Raw genomic sequence first — 25,029 nt, forward strand, 5'->3', positions numbered from 1 at the left:
GTCCGGAAAACAAAACGGCTGTTATTTGGCAGAAGGCTTTAATTTACGTGAATTCTGACCATCGCATTTCCTAAATCAAGAATTCTCACCATTTTCATGAGAATTTTCATGAGTTCTGACCAGTTTTTTAAATGCTGTCAAGCCAACTAATCATACTCAGTACATTATTGTAGAGTAATATATTTGGAAATATAAATGTAGGATCGCTCCCTTCTACTCCAACCACAGCACACATACACCACACCTTCCTGCATCCCAAGGCCCTGCCCCACCCAGCACCAGAGCATTCCACCGATCCCATCTCAGAGAATGGATGACACTACAACCATAAGAAAACATCAGTCGTTTTGGTTTTACATTTCTACAGCCAAGGCTTCTGAGTTTCAGGGTTCTGAAATTTAGGTCTCAATTCAGGGCACAAATGTAACATTTATGCCAGAAACAAGATATTTGGAAGAATGAAATCAAACCAGTTCCCCTGTGCCATACCACTCTTATAATAAATCCCATTCCTCTTAATCTATAATATCTCATTAATACATCATATCCTTATAATTTATAAAGTAATCTCTTATATTTCTATCATTGAAACATTTATGAATCACTTCATCTAATCATAGAATCTCAGAACTGAACCTGAATTTATCCACTTTAGGTTTCTTCTCAGACAAGAATCTCATCCATATTGGTGACCTTTAACCTGACCAAGCATCATCTGCACCCCACAGAAATGGGTAAGTACCTCTGGACTCTGAAATAGGTCATTCCTTGTTGGGCAATTTAATTTTAAGAATGTCCTTACCCTCAGCAGAAAAGCTGCCACCTGCATTCTTTATCTCATTTATGTTTTCAACCTATTCTGCATCTAGGAAATAAATTATATGTAGTTTATACAAGATCATAATATTTTGTATATGTAATATTTGTATGTTTTTTACTGCTTATCATGATAATTTAAGGACTGAGACACAGTTGTTATCTTGTACTGAAATGGGCTTACTTCTTGATACTACTAAATTCATTGAAGCCACTTTGTTTCAGGTTGCTGTTTGCTATATGAATTCATTTGTAGCACAGTTTGTAATAATGTATATAACGATTAAGGTACATGAGGGACCTCCAACTGCTTCTCCTCTAGCACCCAGCACTCTTCTGGCACAGGGCATCCATTAAAAAATGTACAGAATGTACAACCTTTGTTATTTCTCAGCATCAGTTGGGTAAGTATGGTTATTTTCAAATAAAAAAGACTTAGAGAAGAATTTACACAGATCTTTATAGTGGGTCAGTTGCAGCCTGAAGATTGAGAGGCAAAGCTCCTTCTGTAAACCCCACTGCCCTCATGTGTTTTATGAATAATAAAACAGATATAATTAAATGACTACATGAGTTTCTACAAATACTACCCCATCATTTTAATAATCTACAAGATTATAAACCTTTGAGGACGGGAAACCTGTTACATTTATTTTTATCTCCCTAGTACTGTGCTTTCAAATATTAGGTCCTAGTTAACTGTTCCTTAAAGGGAACTGAATGTTGACTGTAATGCGAAATTTTAGATCTGGAAGGAGCCTTGGAGATTATCCTATCCAACTTCCTCATTTTAAGAATATGAGACTTGAAGTCCAAAAGATATAAATGTCTAGTCCGAGTCGCTCAGCTAGTTAATAACAATGCATTAATTAAACTCGAGTTTCCTAACTCCTAGACCAGGTATTTTCCCCTGCACCAAACTGTCCAATATCAAAGCTTCAAATTCCAAAGATAGGTGAACTACTCTCTCTCCTGTTTGAAAGTTATTATATAAATCTAATATAAATTCTATACTTCAGAGCTAGAATATTGCCTTTTTTATTGAAATCAGTAAGGACTTTTTTCAATATATAATACTTTTTAATTTTTTCTCTTTGGTAGCATCCCCACATTCCCTGTGGGGATGTTTACTGAGATAATAATGATACACTTTGTATGCTTATATTCGATCCTTGGAGAAAAAGAATTAATAATTGTCTTATAACTGTGATGGGTAGAGATATTTACGAATACCATCTCTTTGCCTTTTCTCTTCACCAGGTTACTGCTTTAAGGTAATAACAAAGCACGTTACTTTGTATAAAATGATACCTTATATAATCAGAGCTTTTTCTATTAGTTCTCCAATATTAATTTTAATCATATATATTTTAAAATATACTAAGGCTAGAATAAAATTTGATATGGAAAAGTCTACTGAGAGAAAGAATAGCAGAGCTCTTTAATCCAATTTTAAAACTTTTCTTTAAATTCTATAAACCCCACTATAGCATGCTTTTCCTGCAAGTTGTTAGTAGGGTTGGGGGTACAGAATGAGGTATGGCATAGTCCTCAAGACTAAAGTAAAGTTTGGCCTGCTCAAACAAATACACAAATGTGCCCCTGGTAAAATCTGAAGAGAATGAGAAAGAACATACTCCAGGGTAGAATTAATTCAGATTCAAATTACAGCGAGAGTATATATAGAACTCCAGTAGTTACAAAATGTCAAGCTCATGGGGTTTCCAGGACATGGAAATGAAAAAAATTTAAAAAGAGTAAATGCAATGGATCCTTGAACAGTGCAGAATTGAGGGGCACTGACCCCCCCCCACCCCCCGTCACAGTCAAAAACTTACATATAACTGTTGACTTCTCCAAAACTTAACTACAAATAGCCTACTCTTGACTGGAAGCCTTACCAATAACATAAAGTCGATTGATACTTATTTTATACATTATATGTATTATAACTGTATATTCCTACAATAAGCTAAAGAAAAGAAAATGTTAAAGTCACAAGGGAGAGAAAATATATTTACAGTACTTATGAAAAAAAAATTAATGTATAAGTGGACCAGCGTTGTTTAATATCTGTATATCTGTAGAGGTCAGGATAGTTTATTTCTCCAAACTCTTAAACAACTGACAATTTGCTAACCCAAATAATGATAACCTTTTCTTAGCACTTCCAATGTGATAGGCACTACTCTTATGGTGCTTTGCTTGTAAATTATTCTACCACCCAATGGGGTATGAATATTATCCCCAATTTTTATGACGTTAACTGAGGCTTAGAGAACTCTAATAACTTACTACTCAGAATAGGTAACAGAGTCCCTAAATAGCCAAACTCCCTATGTTATAACATTCCCATGCTGGGCTTCGGTTCCCTCTCTTTTTAATCAGGTTAATATATGCCTTGAGAGATTTATTTATAAAGATACCATAATATGGATATGAATGTGCTTTTAAAAGATAGTGAAATCTGGCCTCTTTCTTGAGTTGAATATCTAACCACTCAGGATACCTTTGTAGATATATATTATGAAAAATATCAGATTATTTCCAGGTTACTATATCTTATCTATTTTATCCTTGTGACCTCATTTCAATAGCACCTATCTACTTTTTGGTATATTATCAATAAGATTATTTATCCAGAATCTCTAATAAAGCTTTGCTGAATGTAGTAAATGTTCTATTCTGATATGTCAAGGAGAGAGGGAAGCCTCTTCAGCATACTGGAATTCCCCTTTTAACCACTGAGGCCTGTGTTATTGGGAGCCAGTTACAGCTCTTAAGCTTTTAATTACATATGACTGTCACTATAACATATGTTGCTTTTCACATATATATAGAACAGTTTTGCAGATAGCCACTTGCCAGATGCTACTAAGGTAATAAAAATGTTGGTTTCTGTTTTCAATACCTACATAAAGTCAGGTCTTAATTATCAGGTTAATGGGAAAAGCATAGAAGTAAGCATTTTCCTCGATGTCACCAATGAGGACAGCCTCTCAAAACTGTTATCGATAAGTGGAAAAGTTGGCATTGTTTGCCTTCTATCCTACTTTACTATGCTTTTTCTTTTATTAGCTTCCTTTTTCCATCTATCTTACACCAGAGGTTAGAACACTGACAAGCACAACCAACCTCTTTATTATTATCACTACAAGTTACTCCATAGAATTGATGTATTCCTGTCAAGTGGGCTCATAATGCACATTCAAGAGACTTCCAATTTTTCATCACCTTCCACTGGGGATATGATGTGTCCCTCAATATAAACAAACAAACAAACAAACAAAACCCTTAACCCTGGAACTTTCTAGAACCAATTCACACTGAGGATTTTACCCTTGGGAGCTAAATTTTTGAGGAAGTTAAACTTTAGCCTTGAAAGTTAATCTTCTGCCATTTTTTCGGAAGCACAACTTAGGCTTTATGGGGCCAGAAGGTCTGGATCAAAATTTCATTGGCTCTACCACTTAAGAAGACAGATTACTTCACACTGCTGTCTTGGTTTCCTCATCTGCAAAATAGTGAAAATAAGAGGACCTACCTCATAGGTATGTTATGAGAATTAAATGAATGAATGAATGAATTCAAGTAAAGCACTTAAAAGCACCTGGCGCATAGTAATAGTACACGCTAGGGGCTGTTGTCATTGTGACGCTTTCCAGTACTCATCACATTCTTAAATAAACTCTTCCTCCTCACATCCCATATCATCCCAAATCTGTCTTTTCCTGTAAGCTGGTCCCTGACTCCACATGTTTTATTAATCTGGCTTTTTTCATCCCTTCTAGAATTTATGGTTAGCATACAAAAGTGTCCTTCCGCAGAACATGCTACCAAATGGGAAATTAACCTAGTTTGGAACTGAAATCTGAGACTTTACACAGTTAAGTAAAAAAAGAAAAGAAAAGAAAAGAGAGACAGTACCTAATATAAATGTTGTGTCATTCAAACCCTTTGGAAACTAATGTAAGGAATATTGATTGATACTGGAGGTTCATATGGATATAGGAAATTCCCATGAATATAGAAAGATGGCATCCTAAACGTATAAACAGATAGTAATAAATTACAGAGGATTCTACATGAATAGAGACATGTATTGTGTTCCCAAAATGAATAATTTCTCTTCCTTCTACTTTAAGGTAAATTACTTTTCCCTGAGAGAGCCACAGGTAGTGATATAAAAGATTTTTAATCTACAAGAGGCAAAGGCAAAATGTCTTTCAGTATTACCCTTGGGCCAGCCTGAATTAAGACTCAAACCCTACTACTTAAATCCTTGAACAGGCATTAAACTTGTTTGGGCCTCAGTTCCTTCATCTACAAAAATGGGAGTAATACCTTCGAGGAATAAATAAGGGCTAAATAAGATAAAATATGAAAAGCATTTATAAAAGCAAGAGAGAGAAGCAGGGATGAACACGTGAGCACCAATTACGTGCTGTCGCATATTTCTTTGTGAACCTAATGCAGTCTTGCGGGGTACAGTTGGCTAATTTTTACACTTGAGACTATTTCAAGTAACAATGAGTCTGTATTTTTAAATTTCTAGAAAATCCTAGTTTCTTTCTTTCTGAAGCAGCCATCTTAAGGATCTCTCAGAAAAGCTAAGGATTTTCCAATTAGGCTGAGATTTGATATTAGTGTTTTAATTTCATTAAGCAATGAATTTTTTTTTTTTGCCTCTTCTAGATATAGAGAAAATTTTCAGTTATTTTTAAAACTATTTCTCACTTCCAAGGTTTCTTGACACATGGCTATTAGGGTAGCATTAACCAGTCTTTTTTTGCTAATCTTTTTCTCTAGCACAGCTACAGGATGCTTAAACCAACACTTTTCTTTTTTACCCAGAGCCTTTTATTTTACAGAAATCACACCTAACTGGGGATTTAAAAGATTATTTGAATAAAAATGTATTTATTCATTACCACATGCTCTTCTCTGAATTGGGTGTTTTCACCTTGTTCGCACTGAGCTAATCAAGTCCTAATGATGTCGCATTAAATCGATCTCAGAAGGTGTAATTTTCCAATTGAATCTAAACAATGCATGATCTTTATAGTGACTTTCAGAAACATAGCATTGCTTCAGTTACTCCAGCTAGCAGAGAATGGACAGAAAGAATAACCGTTTCACTTGGACAATGGCTTCTGTGTGTTGTCAGGCTCTTCATTTCTCTTCGCCTTTTCTAGCCTGCGTCCATGAATACAATGTCTTTTAACATCCCTCTCAGGGCAGTACAGGAGGCCCCATCCATCTCCAGATGTCAGTGCTGCACAGCAGCCGAGCATCTCATTATGGCAAAGTGAAGCATTCTGGGAGAGTGGATGGAGCCACAGACAGCAATAGAAAATGGGGGAGACACGAAGAGGACTGGAGCTGTAGAAAATATATGCTCACTTCCTTGGTGATCATACCATGTATTGGAAGTAAGAACTTCCTGGTTTAGAGAGGAAGAGGATGTAGGATGTCAAAAACCTGTGACTAAGCAGATTCCAGCCCCTACAACCTGGTTATACCTCCCTCAGCTACCCTACACCTCCTGACACCTCACACCCAAACCCTCAATTGAAGCAACCACAGGAGCCATGTTAGTATGAGGAAAGCAATGAATCCAAGCATTTAAGAAATAAATTTATGGTTCCAAAATAGAAAAAGAATTTGGATACAAACACATACACACACACATGCACACTTGGAGGCACATGCCCATGCACACACACAAATCACCAACTTACAGAATTGAAAAATACTCCTTCCAACTTATGTGACTACTTACATTTTACTTTGTTAAGCTGCCTTAGCCAAAATAGGTTAAAGCAAATACCTTGAACATTTTGAGAGTGATAGCTCCTTTAAGATTCATTGAAAATGATGATTCTCCTAAACCTGTCTATGTCCACTCCATCACTGCTTAAATTAAGAATTACTAGGTTAGGTATTCATTTGAGTTTACAAGTATCTTCTTTTTAAAATCTAGGCACTTTAGGGACTAGTCAGTGGCTTTCGGTAATTTTGTTAGTGAGAGATGAGTTTCTCTCTGTTAGCTTTCCTCCCAGTTTGGGCTGCTGTCTGAGTTTGCACTCAAATAATGGGAATTTTGTTAGGGAACTGGTGGGTGAAGTGAACAGTTTCAGGCTGTGGAGCAGTGGCAAGGAAGCAGAACTTAGCTCTGGGGGCAGCATTTTCAAAGCGGAATAGAAGTATTGGACATAGAGTAAGAGAGAAGTGCACTGTGGAGAGGAATTGCCAAAAATAAACATCTCTTTCCACATTTTACTCACCTCCAGTTCCAAACTGGGTTACAGACAAAACTGCTTTTTCTGCAGCCACCTCCACCCAGACACTGGGTCCTACCCTGCCTACAGTTGCCCTTTGCCTTCTCTCATCTAATTGTTTCATCCCCTCAACCTCTGACCCCAGGTCCTGATCAGCTCCCACTGCACTCTAGGCCTTCCACCTACCCTGCCCCCACCCCCATGATCTAGTCAGTTTATCCCGAGAGTCCTACCTGGAGTCGCTACAGCTGCTTCCATTTTATTCTCTATCCCTCCATCGCACGATTACTTTTTTTCTGGCTTCGAAGCTCCATCACCACAACCTTAGTCTGTTCTAAGCCTCCGTTCAAATTTTCTATCACTATGGCTTTGGAACAGCATTTCAAATTCACAGACAATAGATTGGGGAATATAAATATTGGCAAACATTTAAGTCCCACTGACTTGGCACCAGGTACTGTTCTAGTGCTCGTATTAACTCATTTAATCCTCCCAATGATCCCAAGAGGTAGAAACTTTTGTTTAACCCATTTTACAGGTGAGGAGACTGAGATATTGATGGGTAAATTAACTTGCCTAAAATTATACAGCTAGTAAACGACAGAACTGGGAGAATTAAACCCAAGCCAACTGGCTTCAAATCTGCATTTTTCATCATTATGCTACATTGCTTATTAGTATATAACATTTTACAGAGGGCTATTTTCCCACCCTTTTCCCCCCAACACACTCCAAGTTCATTAATGCGGAAGCTGTACCTATTTTCTAGAACCAGTAGACATCCATACCATAGTTCTAGCAGCCAGGGCAAATGCCCAGTGTGCTCTCTACCCAACATTCGTGACAGCAAGAAATATAATTTCTCCAGTTCTAGGATATGGAACTTTATCCTTTTCCTTATTAAATAGATTTTGAGGATCCAGCAATACGAACCACATGTTGGGGTATGTTAGAGTAGGCCCCAAAGTAGCAGAGTATTGTTACAGGCAATTCAGCTTTAAAAGATTGCCATTGCACATGGGTCACGCTGCATCGCTTGCCCCCTGCTCCCTCTTCCCCTTGGTGAACCTTCTCTCTCCCTTCCAGCTCCCCTTCCAGGTGCCCAGGACCCCCACTGTGGTGCCTGTTGGACAGCCCTCCTGGACAGACCACTTCCATTTTCAGTATGAAGCCCATCCTTAGCGATTCCTTACTGTACTCTAACAGGAACAAGATTGAAAAAGATTTAAATGAGCTTAAACAATATCCTTGAGGAAAGCCACGGAGGGGTCACCTGAAGAACTGGAAGAGGAACAGACAGATGCTGGGAAGCTATTGTACTTAACAATCATGGGAAGGGTTTAGGGCCAACTGTGTGTGTAAGAGTCTCATGCCATGTTAGCATTATAAAATGGAGATACTTCTTTCTTCCCTGTCTCCCTGAGCCACTCTTCTGCTGTTTGAGCAAATTTCCCTTACCATTCTGCCCTTCTCCAGCACACATGCAAAGTGTACATAAACCCCAGGGCGATCCCCGTACTTGATACACCCTAGAGATGCTTGTACTCAGGACCTAGTTTGATTATCAAAACTTACCTGTCCAATGTCTCATTCCCTCAGTTTCTTGTAGATGACCACCTTGCTGTTCTTGAATAAACTAATTCAGGGGAAAATATGGATGAGTAAACATGATACCCCTTACAAAGACATTTACATTTAAAATATATTCCTAACAAACAAATAGTTCCACACCAATACCTAACATACCTTTCCCAGCCAGCCATTCACCATGAAACATCTCCCCTTCTTCCTCTCTCCATATACACCTTATCCTCAGCCTTTCCAACTCAGCTTAAAACTCACCTCCATGAAGACTTCCTTGACTGAGGCTGTCCACAGTCATGTCTTTTTCCACTAACACCTGCAGCACTAGAACAGAATTCAACAGGAGGAAACAGAACCAGAACTAGAACAAAAGGGAGTAGAACACTGGCTGGATGATCTCAAAGATGAGCTCAGCACATCCCCTCATTTCATATGTGACAAAACAAAGGCCCACAGCATGTCAATGGCAGTAGGGGGGCCATCTAGAGTTGTTTCTGCCCAGCCCTTCCCTCTTCCTCTAGGAAGAGCCTTCCCTTCTTTTGGGAAACTGGCATTTATCAGATAGTGCTTTGATATGGGTTGCCAGTCAGGGTGCCTCCCACTCCCTACGAGCATGAGATCTCAGCTGGGCCAATCAGCATCCTGAATTTCCTGAAATTTTCAAAATCAGAATTACGGAGAGGTAAGCTGCCAACAACCATGGCTCCCACCTCATAGAAAAAGCCAGTCCAAGAAAAATAAAGAAACAATCATTCATTTGCTTGTTCATTCATTTATTCATGAAACAAAACACAATTTATCAAGGGCCTTTCAAGACACTGCTGGGCTCTAGGAATGACACGTAGAGCAAAAACATAACCAGTTGCTATCTGTGGGCATTACAATCTTGCAGGGGAGACATTCCTTAAAAAATCATGCAAGCAAAGTAAAACTGTTATTTTGACAAGTAGTAAGGAGAAAAGGTACACAGTCTTCTGAGAGCGTACAATATGGGAGCTGACTCAGTAACTTTGTACAATTGTACAGTCTGCGCATTGAACAAAGGAGCACAGCCAATGGGGCAAGTGGGCTGAAATCCCACTTAGAGTCTGCTGTCTTTGCCCAGAGGAAGGGGTACCTCTTTCTTCATACACTAGCACATACTAGTCTGCTCAAACTGGTCACCTTTATCATTGTGCCCTAACATCTTCAATAAGTCAGCTAGGACTCTGTGATCAAGTTAGGGAGATAAGTAGTGGGCGGGGGAGGCTTCTCTGAGGAGGTGACTGGAGACACATTAATAATGAATAGTAGGTATACTAAGTGGGAGGGAAGAGCTTTCCAGACCCAGGAAACAGCCCATGCAGTGGCCTCGTCTTCTACTCCCGGTTCCAATTGCTTCTGAAGCCTCGCTGATCCCCTACTCTTCCAGGGGATTAGTTTCACGACAATACAGTTTCTCTTTATAATTCAAATTAGGTTTCTGTCACTTGCAACCAGGAGAGTCCTGGCTCAGAGAGTCAAGCTAGTCCAGCTGTTTATCCCCCCAAGTCCAGTGGGCCTCCCCACTACTCCAGGCCCCATCGTTCCATGTTAGAAACCTCTACTCTATAAGGCCACCAAACCTTCAGAGCTGGAGCCCTGTCTTCGATGATCTAGCACTGTCTCCAGCACATAACAGAAACATTTCATGAGTCAAGAGTTGATTAACTCTCTGCTGGTGATCATTTTGTTCACCATGACTAGAAAAAGTGGTAAAGTATTATAGGACAGAGTGGCTTTTCTGTACTTCCCTCATCACCCACCAAGTTCATCCATGGTTTCTACTGATGATGAGCATTTGCAGTCTCCAGCTACTACTCATGTTAATAGATGGCTCTGATTCGTCTAGAGTTAGATTGTGGCAAGCTAGTGGGATTGATTTCATGAGAAAGAGTCAGAGGCTTTTATTCTATCTCTACATGCTGAGTGCCAGTGGGGCCCAGAAATGTGCCAATTTCACAAGCTCCCCAGGAGATTGTTCTGAACACTAATGGTTAAGGCAACTTCCCAGGTCTCGTAGGGAAAAGCTTTGGCCAACACTTCTCACTTTTCACCGTCTCGTCTCGCAGGAACTAACTTAGCTGCTTCCGGCTGCCAGGCTAAAGCATGCACAGCTTGAATCAGAGGCTACTTGCTCTATCAGGATAAGCAGAAACGGGTTTCACTAGCTCTTCCTCACAACAGTGTGCTGTGGACCTGCTCCAGTCTACAGCATCACTGACACTGCTATTCTTTGTAGTTTGGCATTTCAGTGGAAAATTAGATGCAACTCTTGGAAAGGGTAAATATGTTGAAAAAACTCATTTGCTGCCCTCTCCATCTGTCTTCATGTCAAGGCTTCACAAAGTATAACAGACATAGCCTATAGAGTGTAAGAGAGGTTTTTTTGGCTTCCATACATGCAACATTCTGATGTGTTTAAGGACGAATAGATCTATCCTAGCAGGCAGAAGAATTTAAACTGCTGATACTGTGGAGTCTACAGCTATGTAGGAAAAGAAGAACCGAACATCTGTTTTGTGCTCAAGGCTCACTCTGTGCTTCCAGTAAACACGAGCTCATTTCACTGCCGTAACAATCCTATACGATAGTAACATCTCACTTTGTTCTCATTTTCCAAAGTGATTAAGCGACTTGCTTAAGCTCACCCAGGAAGAAAAAAAGCTAAATGACTTCCCCTCCCAGAGTTAATTAGCAAAGGAGAAAAAAGGAAAAGAGCTGGACTAGCTTGGCTCTATGAGCCAGGACTCTTGTGGTTGCAAGTGGTTCTTGAGTCCGCATGTTTCTACCACAGCATCATCTTTGAACTTTTTCATTTGAGCATCCCATTGGTAAGGACTTCTGAGTGAATTTCCCATATGTATGTATTTATTTTGAATACATAATACATATTAGAAAGCAGTTTGCTCTTCAAACTTAAATGGCTATCAGAATCACCTGGAGAGCTTGCTCAGGCACAGAGCATCATCGGGCGCGTCCCCAGAGAATCAGAAATTCAGTAGGTTTGAGATGGGACCCAAGAATTTGCATTTTTAACGGGTTCCCAGGTGATCTCCATATTGCCTGTGATGGAACTCATTTCTGATAGCATTGCTATCATATAACACAACACAACACAAAAATAGAAATTTAAACCACAGAAATGCCGTGGAATAAAATAGTAATATTTTTCCTCCACCTCAGATAATTGTCTTAAGCAGCTCCAGGAATGAAAAACACTGCGCTAAACTGAGCCATACTCATTTTCCTTACCAGAGAGGCAAGCTCAGTGGCAGGCACTTCATAAATAACAAATCCCCAAGCCTCAGACATGGCGAGTGAAGGAGATAACAAAGGGACACATCAGATGGGCACAGCTCATAGTTCCACTAATATTCCCCCACAGGGCCCAAGCACTCTGCCGTCCTTTCATTTTCAGCAGACTCTACTTTCATCTTTCCTCTGCTTTAATTTTTTTCCCTTTGTGATAACAGCTACCATCACTTTTGGATATTGCAATCTAGCACTGCTGTTACTCCTTTTATGGAAATCCTAGCCACTGCAAGTACATGTGGTACTTGATATCTACAAAGCAAAAATGTTCCCAGTGAACGAGGCCTTGACTGAACTTTAATTTTACTGTTACTTTGAAGTCCTTGCTCTGGGTAAGTGATGTGCTGTTCAGCATGGTTACATTCAGAAGCACTGGAAGAGAATTTTCCCTGCTCACATATAATACAGATTTCCAAGGTGCTTTTGTAGAATTCTTCAGTGCTTTTGCTATTCAATGAAAAATGAGGCAGATTTATATGCAGTGAATAAAACAAATCCCAGCATTTTGAAAGAGAGACAAGGTGCTTGCAGACTTGGCACATAAATTTAAATCTGAAGGACACTATAGCAGTAGGCCGCAGTAGCAATAACAATAGGCTATTATAGCAATATAATTATAAATAAGATAATGTAGTATATAATTAACATTATTATATAATTATAAAAAAATATTATATAATATAGCAATGGGCTCCATTGTAATAGGAAAAAAAGGAAAGGATTAGTATAGCCATTGCTTCACTAGAAAGAAAAGAAGCATCTTTTGAAATTTTGAGATAAAGGAAAGTGGAAGCATGGCTTATTAGTAAAGACAGAGTGCCTTCTGCCAGGGATAACCCCAGGATTTCCTGTGACCAAATCTGAGCAATAGAGCAAATGTCATGTACTAGGAAGTGCTTTTCAAAAAGCCATTTGTGCTGTACAGAAAAACTGCTGTGAAATATGCTCTGGCTTTTGTTGAATAATGTGTCGATTTAAAGCCAGATTCCAAAAGACTGATTCATATTGGCCAATGAAATGGCTCATACTTACTTCTTCACCCACAGCTGTTTATTTCCTGACTAATTTCCCACCCCCATTAACCTCAAATAAATGTGCTTCTGCCATGGGTTAAGCCCTTTGCTTGCTCAGAACTCAAGACGATGTTAACCCAGCAGCAGCTGGTGCCACTGCGGTTATCCCGACTCCCAGTTCTTATAGAAAGTCCTCTCCCCTTCCCCTTTTGCTCCTCACCTCATTCCTGCCACAGAAAGGAAATAAGTCAAATGGAAAAGAGAGGCAATGGGAACATGTACCCTTTTCAGAAATATAGACACGTAAGGACCCTTCTGGATCTTCAATCGTTTTTAAAAGAGGAGGAGCAAAAGAGAAGCAGAATTAGCATATTCTACTCTTCAGAAAATATCTCAGTCCAGCAAAGTGTCTGGCAATATACATATACTAGCCTTCGGCAGTCCTGGGTGGTGCCCCACCATCCACACTTACTAGATGTGCCATTCTATTAAGTCAACTCTATTAACCTGAGTATTGGTTTCCTCATCTAGAAAATGCAGGTAAGACCTCCTGAAATCTGGCTGTGGCACATTAAAGATGACCACATACTTTTTGACACTGTCATGTGAGTAAAGCCTGCTTGTACTCTCTGGTCCAGCCCAGCCACTATCCACATGCCAGCAAGTGACCCCCGTTAATGCCACAAGAAAGAGAAGGACTGCCCAGCCATGCGCTGCTCAAACCTCTAACTCAGGAATCATGAGACATAGTTTATTAAACAATAATAGATATTAAAACATTAACTGAAAAGATGATTGTGAGAATCAAAAAGAAATTGTAAATGGAAAAGAATTTGTAACCAAAAAACATGCTTAATCTATATTTTATAAAAGAACAAATACAGTCTCCACAGGAGTTTACAATTAGTATTTTTCGTAACATCTGCTATTACTGTTTAGAGATGTAAAATCAGTTGCCATCAGGTGACAGTGGTGAAGATGAAGAGAAATACATTCGCCTTCTTCTTTCCTTGGCAAGGGTCAAGGCTTTGTGAATAAGGGATACTAATGCAAACTCCAGCTGAGAAAAGAATATACCCTCAGGCTTTAAGTTGTCTCACTAAGAAATTTGGAACCATGATTTGAAGTAGTAATCTCAGTTAACCAGAATATTCAAAGAACATGGTACTCTTATTATCTGAAAAGTCCGTCAATGCTTCGTGTTGAAAATCTTTTCCAAAATGCTGTAATAACTTTCTCACCTTAGTAAATCGCTCAGGAAATCCAAACTCTTGAAAAGATTGTGAAAAATTGATTTATTAAAAAGTTAATTTTTAAGTTGCATATTTGAAACTTAAAATGCATTTCCCATTGAAATAAGGCCATAAATAACAGCAAGATTCCAAAACAGAAAGCCAATAGAATTCCAAATGTGCTATATACTGCATAATCATACATTTCAAGGTTTTTAAAAAATTCCCACAACTAATTTCATACAGAGAATTTTCTTAAAGCCTCGTGATATATACTCAACCTTATCAAACCCTTTTCAGTCAGATCTAGGGGGCCCACAGGATGTCAGAGCCCAGTAGGATGGCGGCTTTCAGAGGGCACTGCATCCCCGTTCCCAGCATTCAACAAATGTTTGCTCTCTTCCCTCAAGCAGCATGGCCTGGTGACTAAGACACGCTTCAAGTCAAAGAGCTCTAGCTTTGATTCTGCCCTGCCTCTTGCTAGTAGCCACAGAGCATCTCTAAGCCTCAGTTTCTTTGAAAATAAAATGAGTCGGTAGTGCCTACCACATGAGCTCCTGCAAAAAGTCAGTGGAACTTTTTATGTAAAGGCTTTGTACTGTGCTTGGCATAGAGTAAGTGCTCAAAAAACCATTATTATTACTATTATGAAACCCCTACTTATCCCATCCATAACTTCTATTTATATCTCTTTTTATTCAAAAATAAATTAAGCTTTACCTATATCTGATATGTGGATGTAAAGTAGTACATGTATGTAAGTTATAAGCAAGTATATTGAGAGTGCATGCACAAATTCTTTTTTTTTTTTTTTTTTTTTTTACTGATATGGTGGCACACATTGTAATGTTTGGACATCATTAGCCTAATCCTTCAAATTAGTCAGTAGAACTGAAGCGAGGACAGAGGTAGACCCCCACCTCAAAGAAGGAGTCCAGCTGTGGGTAGAGGGAGCTAAATGTCCCTAGACACAAGAGAGATCTTGAGTCTCTAATGCTCTAGCCTCCTGCATAGGCAAGGTCCCACCTCCTTAAGAAGGGAAGGGCAGATGTTAAATTATAATGCTGTATACCTGAAACTTATATAATTTTTTTTAATTTAACAAATAAATGCAAAAGAAGAGAATGACATTGCAGGAGTAGAAGAGGGAGGGAAAGTGAGAGGGACAAACTCTAAGAGCCAACCAGCCAGCCAAGCAATCTGTCAGTGACACAGTTAGCCAGCGAGTGGGCATGGGCTCCCTCTGGTCAGGGAACCTCACAAAATGGGAGAGGTAGAACTTCCAGCTAGTTGCTGATACTAGGACTAACAAAGTGAGTGGGAGAAATAAGGACAAAGAAGCGGTTGGGACAGAATCTCCATGGGAGGTTCAGCCCTACGCCAGAGCTTGAGGGGAAGGAGAAGGGAAGGAGGAACATAAATGCAGGTGAAAGATCAGATTCTGTCCCAGGAAGGTGCTGAGACCAGGGCTGAGGGGATTTGAGACACGCGTAAGACAGACGGACATAACTCAATTTGGGACATCAGTTTTTATGGTGTAGAGGTTTGGACTATCTATCAGAGCCTCATGATATATCCTGGAAATGCTTCCCCCGCCAAATTTTATGAGGCAATATCATGTGGAAGGAGGAATGCTGGAACAGGGAAAGAAAACTGTATTCTTGTTCCAGCTTCTCTATTATTTAGCTGTTCTTGTATATATCATCTAGTGGATTTAAATTCAGTTTCTCAACTGCAAAGCAGGAGCGCTGATTTATGTGATCTCTAGGTTCCTTTTCATCCCTATGATTATGGATTCTGGATTCCGAAATAGGCATATTCTTTTATGATTCACCTCTTATGCCTAAAAATTATATGTAGGGGAAATTATAGTTTATTAAGGGTGTCTGATTATTAATATTACCAATCAGTGTTTGACTAAGTGGTTTCTATTCTAGAGTCTTATGTAATGCCTGTATTCTGAAATTACTTAACCATGTTAGTGCTCCTATTAGCTGCTCACATAATGAAGTCAGCTCAAGGCGTTAACTCTTCTAGAGCCCCTTAGTACAGATTAAGGTAATCTAACAAAGAGAGAATGCATTATTAGCTCATAGGAAGCTATGGCTAAAATAATTGGATGCTTGCAAAATACATGGAAATCAAAATAGCTACTGACTCAACTATATAAAATAAAATAAATTCACCACTCCACGATACAGCAGATAAGCACTTTTTCTTCTTCTTTTTCTCTTTCATTGTCCCCTGAATCCATCTGATCATCTAAAAAATGTACTATAATTTTTTTAAAAAAAATGAGAAATAGGAAGCATGGGAATGCATCTCTCAAATCACCAGATTCCACTAAGTAAAAAATTGGTTGGAGAACAAGCAGGGGAGAGTCTGGTCTCCAGATTGGAGGAGACATCGGCCGTTAACACTATGTCCTCTGAAAAAAAGGGAGAGATTTGAATGTTTCCACTTTTCCCCATGTTTCTGCTTTCCACAGTCTACAGACCATTCCACCTCACCCCACACTGAGAGTCACTGGGTTATTTTAGTTACCCGGTTCTCTTAGCTTGGGCTGTTATAACAAATTACTACAGACTGGAGGTCTTAAATAGCAAACATTTCTCACAGTTTTGGAGACTGGGAAGTACAAAGTCGGGGGTGCGAGCAGATCTGGTGCCTGGTGAAGGCTCTTTTCCTAGTTTGTAGATGGCTGTCTTCTACTACGTTCGAATGATGGAGAGCAGAAAGAGAAAGTTCTTGCGTCTCTTCTTACAAAGGAGCTAATCTCATTCATGATAGGGCTACCCTCTTGACCTAATTAATTGTCTTTCCAAGGCTCCACCTACTCACAGTGCTACATCCAGGGTCAGGATTTCAACATATGAATTGGGGTTTGAGGGGGTCATGGACATTCATTCTGTAATACCTGTTCCACTAACGTCACAAACAACTAAATTCTCAAATTTAAAAGGAATATGGGGGAAAAAAATAAAAATATATTCAACATTTTGCTATCTAGCTAAATATTTTAAAGGAAAAAAATCTAAGTGGAAAACTGCCAGAAATGTTAGAAAAGGCTTACAGAGGTATTGTTAGAAAGTTTCTGTATGGCAAAAACAAAAAACAGAGAAATGTTTATATAGTGTTTTACTCTGCCAGGAAGCAGTACAAAGGAATCTGTACACTACCTTCTCTTCTAAAGTAGGCTGGAACTGAAGAGGATTTAGGTACCCAGAACTCCCAATCATCACAGATGAAATCACAGAATATGAACTCTGGTGTTATTATCATTAACAAGAACTGCACATTTCCATAGAATTTATTTAATTTCTAAGCGATAGGTTTCCTCGGAATCCTTACAAATAAGAGCATGGTGTATTTGCTGGGTTGACAGATTACACCAGTTCAGTATTCACTGTACATTCAGCTACATTGTCAGACTCCAAAGCAGTGCACCTCAAGTTCCCACCCACTTTACCATACCTTAGCCGCCTCCTCCAGGGCAGCCCAATGTCTCTGCTCAGAAGAGCCCAGAAATCAGAAAACTGATTTTTTTTCAGCCACTCCCTCGCCCCACCCAAAACATCAGGGCCTTTATTTTACCCCAGGAATCAGCAACAGCAAGCGTATGCCAGGCCAGGAAGGTTACAGGCTCTGAATTACTATGCTTGCACTGGAATGAATAATCATCGTAAGGTTAAAGGAGCTATATAATACCGAGGCTCCATGTACTTTCTGCTAAAACTAGTGAAAGGTATAAACTCTGACTTGCGCAAACACACTACTGTATGAAGGTGTAAAGGGATTATTAAATGTGTTTATTTTTGTGTAAAATAAACATAGTATCTTCGCAAATATTAAAAAGATGCATTTGAATTTCCCCCTTATTCTTATTCCCTGGGAGCCTTCCATTTCTACCTCTAAGTTTCTTCTAACCTGTCTTACAGTTCTTCAGCTATTTGTCTATTCTTATGTTAAACAATTCCACTGTATTATTAATTTCAGTTACAGAGTTTTTGAGAATTTTAGAATTTTTTTTCAAATCTGATGTTCCTTTTTATAGTTTGTTTCTTTACAGAATGTTCAAGCTTGGCTTTTATGTCCTTGAACACAGTAAGCACAGTTTTTATAGTCTATATCTAATAAACCCCGTACCCGAAGCCTCAATATATCTGTTTCCCTTGTCTGTTGTTTCTGCTGATCATGGTTTATGGTGTTTTATTCCTTGTGTGCTCAGTAATCCTTTATTGTGTACTGGACATTGTGAATGAAAACAATTTTTGTTAATTGGATTTTATTTACTTATTTTTCCAGGTGTCTAGGGGCATGGGGCATCCAGAATCACCTTAACCTCAGTTCAGGGCTTGAGATTTTGATCCACCAAGATCAGGGCCTCACAAACTGCCATCACCTGTGGATCTTGTTAAAGTGCAAGTTATGATTTAGTAAAACTGAGGCAAAACTTGAGACTCTGCATTTTTAACAAACCCCCAGGTGATTTCTATGCTTGTGATGGTTAATTTTATATGTCAGCTTGGCTGGCCAGAGGGTGCCCAGATGAAACACGATTTTTAGGTGTGTCTATTAGGGTGTTTCTTTGAATCCAGACTCAGTAAAGTATATCACCCTCCTCAGTATGTGTGGGCATTATCTAATCCATCCAGGGCCTGAATAGAACAAAAGATGGAGGAAGGAGGAATTGGGCCTGTTTCCTTCCTGCCTAATTGCTTTGGCAGGGATATAGATCTTCTGCCCTCTGCACTGCTGGTTCTCAGGCCTTCTGACCCAGACTGAAATCTGTACCATCGGCTTCTTGGATTCAGGCCTTCAGACTCAGCCTGAATTACAGCACTGTTTTTTCTGGGTCTCTATCTTGCAGACAGTAGATTGTAGGACTTCTCAGCCTCCACAATTGCATGAGTGAAACCATGTAATAAATCTCTTACTACATGTATAGTCTGTTGGTTCTGTGTCTCTGGAGAACCCTAACTAATGCAGTGCTGATGGTCCACAGTCACACTTTAAAGAACAAGGACTTAGATGACTTGAAGCAGGCTTGCAGTTCTTTTGAGTGCTGATTTATTTCCAGTTCATCCTACCATGGATATTTTCCACTTGATTTCTGCTTCCAGTAAATCTAAAACCTTATTTGTACATTCTGATGGGTTTTCTTATATAAACATCTGTATGGTCTGAAATAATGACAATTTTACTTTTCCAATTCTTATACTTATTGTTTTTTCTAGCCTTATTGCATGTCTAGGACAGAATCAAACGAAGTGGTCATAGCAAGCATCCATGCCTCACACCTGATTTCAAGAAGAAAGTGTTCAATACTCACTGTTGTCATGTTCGCTATTAGATTTTATATACGCACTTTACTAGATTATGTCCTCTTCCTAGTTTGCTAGGGTTTTGTTTTGTTTTTTAATAATGAGTGAATATTAAGTTTTATCAAAGTGTATGAGTATTAAGTTTTACATAATCATTGAGGTGGAGAATTACATTGGTCGATTTTCAAGTGCTAACGAACCTTGCATTCCTGGAATAAACCTAACTTGGTCATAATGTATTATCTTCTTCTACAGTGTGGATTTGCTTTGCCAATATTTTGCTTAAGAATTTTGCATTCATGTATATTATAGAGATTGACCTATAATTTTCCTTTCATTTAACATTCTTTTTAGTTTTGATATTGCATTAGTCTGGATTCTCCAGAGAATAAATAGGAAATGTGAATGGGCAGTTAGATAGGTAGGTAGGTAGATGTAGATGTAGATACAGATGCAGACACAGATGTCAATATAGGTACAGATACAGATGTAAACACAGACACACAGATACACCCATACAGGTTGGATGATGCATTTTAACAGGAGGATATTGTTAAAGCACTTGGCTCAACAGTGTCAAGTAAGTAATTACTATTCAAATTATTTTTATCTATATCTATGTATATCTCTATCTCCTATTGGTTCTATATCTCTTGATATGCCATGTTTTCATTACTATTTAGTTAAAAATATTTTCTAATTTCCAGTATGAGCTCTTCTTTGACCTATGGATTACTTAATTATTCAATTGCCAATATTTAGAGATTTCTAATTCTTTTCATTTTTTTTTTTTACAACTCGGTTTATCATTAGAAAAAATACTCTATATTAATTCAATATTTTGACATTTGTTGAGTCTTGTTTTTTGATCCAGCATATGGTCAGTTTTGGAAAATATTCCATGTACACTTGAAAAAATGAGTAATTTGAAGAAACTGGGGATTCTGTTCTATGTATGCTAATCAAGTTAAGTTTATTATTCAAACTTTATCATTTACTGAGAGGTGTATTGAAGTCTCTATCTTCAATAAGCCATTTGAGATAGAAGATAAGGTCTCAAGAGCTTGATGAATACAGAGACTAAGAAAAAGAGATAGTAAATCTGACTTGCATTAGAAATTAACAGAAATTGGGGGCAGGGGTGTGGAAAACCAGAGAAGACAAGAGGGAGATTCCTAAACTATGTGATCTGGAGAAGATGAAAGATTTGTAAAACAAGGGAATATCTAAATATCTATCCAAAGATGTCTGAGTTTCTATTAATGTAAACCCCTTCTCTGTCTTTACAGATCTTCAGTAAAATATGCTACCCACTAAAACACATGGTGAGACTGTTTTGTTTTACTTTGTTTTGAGGAAGTCAGGAACAAAGAGAGTTCTATGTTTGCTTGGTACAGTGCAGAGGCAGTAGTTGCTGTCTGTGTGTAGATCTGCTTCCTCAGAACTTTGGGAAATACACAGCACCTGTTGAGTGCCAGGCAATGGCTAGGTGATTCAGTGTGTTCTCTCCTTGCATTTACCTTGCATTGTAGCATAATCCAAGTGTCAGAAATGTAAGTGTAAGACCATCTATGAACTGAAATATGACAGTGGGAGATCAATGAGCGGTAACCATAAAAATGTGAACCTTGCCCCATAATCTACCACAATTCACAGAAATCTTGGGGAAGACACGGTCTTCAGAAGGAAATGGAATGGGGATTCTGGCTATCTTATCCAGAGCTGAAAGGTTAGAAGATCCCAGTTGGCATCTGTGTTACATAACCTTGCAGTATCATTGTCAGGAGATAATGTTGGCTCAGTAGAGGGTCAATAGTCAGTAGTTGCTATTCAAGCTGTCTTTGTAGCTTTCTGTCTCCCAAACTTGGTGATTAGGATCCAGAGGAAAAGGCAATGTCTTTTCCAGTTAAGCGACACCTCCCATCATCACCATCTGCTGAGCACAGTACTATGCATATAATAGACACTAAGTAAATATGTTTGTTGTTGCCAGGTTCTCAAAGTTCCCCAAACATGAAAAATGCAAGGGTTTATATTAGTCATATAGTGATGCAGAGCAAATTACCCCAAAACTAGGTGGCTTAAAATGACAGTTATTATCTGTTAAGAATTTAGGAACAGCTAGATAGATGATTGAGCTTAGGTCTCATGAATTACAGTCAAGATGTCGGCTGGGGCTGAAGGTTCCACGTCTAAGGTGGCTCAGTCACCTGGCTGTTGACAAGAGGCCTCATTTCTCACCACCTTTACATAGGGCTGGCTGCTCATGACATGGCAGCTGACTTTTCTCAGATCCAAGAGAGTGAGACTAAGGCAGAGGCCACAATATCTTTTATCACCTAAGCTTGGAAGTAGCATACCATCTCTTTCACTTTATTTTCATCAGAAGTCATCAAGTCTAGCCCACACTCAAAAAGAGGCTAATTAGGTTTCACCTATTGAAGAAAGTGCCAAATCATTTGTGGACATATTTTTAAAACCACCACTGGGACATAATGTTTTGCCTATAGCAATGTGCTCAATAACATGTTTATTAATTAAAGCCAAGGAACCTCCTTAGATTGTGACATAAAACCTTTGGAAATTCTCTTTCTTGTCATTTTTATCTCTGCCCTCAAAGATAAAACAACATTCAGGGCCCTTTCCAGTTCTAAGATGTATGTGCCTCCCTGAAGAGCATTTAAATCACCATTCCTTGTGGGCATTGTGCTATTAGTTTGAATTCTCCAATCACCTACCTGCTTAGTTCTAGGGAAGAAAATTCACTCCATGGGACTCTTCTGTGTGCTGTGGTGTGCTCTCTGACAGCTGGTGGCCTGACTTATTAGACATCACTGCAGTGTGGCATGTACAGCCATGGAGTGATATAAACATGGGAGAAAAGACAGATGATTCTACCATCGATCAAAGAAGGATGGTGATGGTAATGGCAATGCTGATGTTCCTGAGTCAGCAATAGTTGTACGTACACATTACTCTTCTAACAATTAGATTTAATCTTTAAACATATTTTCCCTGCTTTGTCCCAAGAGGGAGGAAAGACTGTTTGGTTTTTGTAAGTACTCTTTCCAGTTCATCAATAAATCAATTTCTTATTTTTAAGCATTACGAAAGTGAGACATTGTAATGATTTTATTTCTAGAAAGTAAAACTTTCTTGTATTACTCCACATTCTCTTTTTCATCAAAAATTTAAGAAAAACAATTTGGAGAAATGATCTCGTTAAGCAATATATTTTATATATTGATAGAATTTCCCACTGCATAGATACCATACTTTTTCAAAATTAAGGCTCCGTGTAGTTTCCCACTTTCGTTCATCTCTTCATTTTGTGTGGTCAATGAATTCTTGTTTTCAATAGTTCATAAAAAGTATTTGGGAGTACTCATATGAAAATGATGGTTGTTCTCATAATTGTGTCCTTCTTTGTAGGCTCCAAATCTGAAAAAAAAAAAAAAGTAATTGACATGTACAAACCATTCAGAAAGGTATGTTCTTATGTAAAATTTCACATCACCTATTGTAGTGTGAGTTATCTGTCATAAAATCAAGAGAGATATGATCAATTAATAAAACAGCAAATGAAGAACTAAAAAAAAATATTTCATACATATGAGAAAGGCATATGTATTTTAACCTTCAAAGTCCTCTTTCCATAGTTATGGATCATTCCAAAAGCATAACTGTTTAAGAATTATTGGCTGATAACATTGGTGAAAAATAAATCCGAATTTTACAGGTTAAAAGATCATGAAAACTGATATGTTATTCATGTTACAATTATGCATTTAAAAAATCCACTTTGGCACACTTTCAACTTCTCAGTCTAGTGCTCATATGCTGTAGCTTAACTATTTACTTTACTGGTAAAAACTCAATTACATAGCTCTGGTTGGTATAATGAACTACAAAAGGCACTGGAAAGGAAGCTAAGACCTAGCAAATGAAATCCTTGACTTCCTTTTCCTCATCAGCAATCACAATATCCAAAGAACCTCCATAATATAGGAGACAGAAGATCTGTTTACCTTGTCATCCCAAAACAATGATAAGGAATATTAATAACTTGCCCAACCTTTGACCCTGCTGTTCCACGTCTAGAATTGAGTCGTAAGGAGGTATTCAAGGATATGCTCAAAGATATAATAAAAAGTCTCTGGAAGACTTTTTATAATAATGGAAAAATAAATGCAAAAACAACTAAATTGGTTAGCTAGAATTTGGTATATCTGTACAATGGGATATTATGCGATCATTTAAAAAGTATTTTCAGAAGAATACTTTTATTATGGAAGAAAGTTCATAATATACTATTTGGATGAAAAAAATCAGGATAATAAATAGAATGAATAAACATATACGTACATACATAAATATGTCTCATACACTTACACAGTTGGAATAATTGTGTGATATATATGCATATAAAAAGCAAAGATGTATTCAAAAAAATTACTAGTGATAGCTTTTGAATTGCTTATCTCCCCACCAGAACATAAGCTTCTTAGGACAAAAACTTGGTCTTATTCACCACTGTGTTCGGTGTCTAGCACAACCTAGCCTAGCACAGTGCTGGCATCGTGGGACTCAATGAATATCTGTTGAATTAAGGAATGGGATTTTTGGTGAATTAGTATTCTTTGACTATTTCTAGTTCATAAGTTTTCATATGTATATATTTTTTGATAAGGAATTTTTAAATTAAGGCAGGCTTTCTACTTATACTTCCATTATTTTCATAATTAAACTAAATGCGAAAGCAGATCTAGCTCCCTTCACAGTTGGTTTGGATCAATATGCAGTTGTAATTATCAAAAAATATTTTATTTGGATTTCCCTACACTCGTGGTCTATAGAGAATAAGGAAACAGGAAAGCTTTTGCTTCCAAGATCTGGTTCCATTTAAGAAATCACCTCGATCAGCAAAAGGAGAGAAACTATTTTACTTCTACTGTTACTGCTACAAATATTATTGTTGCTATTGCAGCTGTTGACTACTGAGCATTCACCAAGCACTAGTCTAAGAACTGTATGTGTCATTCGAATCTCAAATAACCTCAGGAAGTAGGCACTGCTATTTTTCCCTCCTTGCAGATGAAGCCTTCAAGCTGAGAGAAGTTAAGCAGCTTGCCCACAGTTACCCAGTTCTTCACTGGCAAAGTGAAGGTTTGAACTGGGCAGCTTGACCCCAGAGACGATGCTCTTCACAACCACATTACACTTACAAAGAGTGAAACTGAATACAGTAATGGAAGCAAATCAAGACTTGGTTATAGCTCTCCTTACATGCATTATCTACATTATGGTCCAGTTTCTTCTTATTGTAGGAGAGGCAAGAAAAAAAAGAAAATGGATGAATGTCTTTTTTTCCCCCAAACAAAATGATCTCTAAGGAGTTTCTATAGCTATTAGCTGGTAAAAATAGTAGAAACATCTAGTAATGCTA

The 25,029-nt window shown here is 38.2% G+C and overlaps 1 protein-coding gene and 1 long non-coding RNA gene across 4 annotated transcripts in view; one reads left to right on the forward strand and one right to left on the reverse strand.

Annotated features, from left to right (window-relative positions):
• The window catches only part of LOC107513979, a 61,268-nt gene that overhangs the window by 866 nt on the left and 35,373 nt on the right, over positions 1–25,029 (forward strand). For all 3 annotated transcript variants that reach the window (XR_004953118.1, XR_004953116.1, XR_004953117.1), the window contains exon 2: positions 656–734. This is a non-coding gene — a long non-coding RNA (uncharacterized LOC107513979). The remainder of the gene's footprint in view (positions 1–655; positions 735–25,029) is intronic.
• The window catches only part of CWH43 (cell wall biogenesis 43 C-terminal homolog), a 40,546-nt gene continuing 38,361 nt past the window's right edge, over positions 22,845–25,029 (reverse strand). Inside the window, exon 15 of the mRNA XM_036227950.1 lies at positions 22,845–23,024. Coding sequence (XP_036083843.1) covers positions 22,946–23,024 — 79 coding nt within the window. The 3' untranslated portion in view covers positions 22,845–22,945. The remainder of the gene's footprint in view (positions 23,025–25,029) is intronic.

This window comes from Rousettus aegyptiacus, unplaced genomic scaffold (assembly GCF_014176215.1).
Source record: "Rousettus aegyptiacus isolate mRouAeg1 unplaced genomic scaffold, mRouAeg1.p scaffold_m13_p_10, whole genome shotgun sequence".
NCBI lineage: Eukaryota > Metazoa > Chordata > Mammalia > Chiroptera > Pteropodidae > Rousettus > Rousettus aegyptiacus.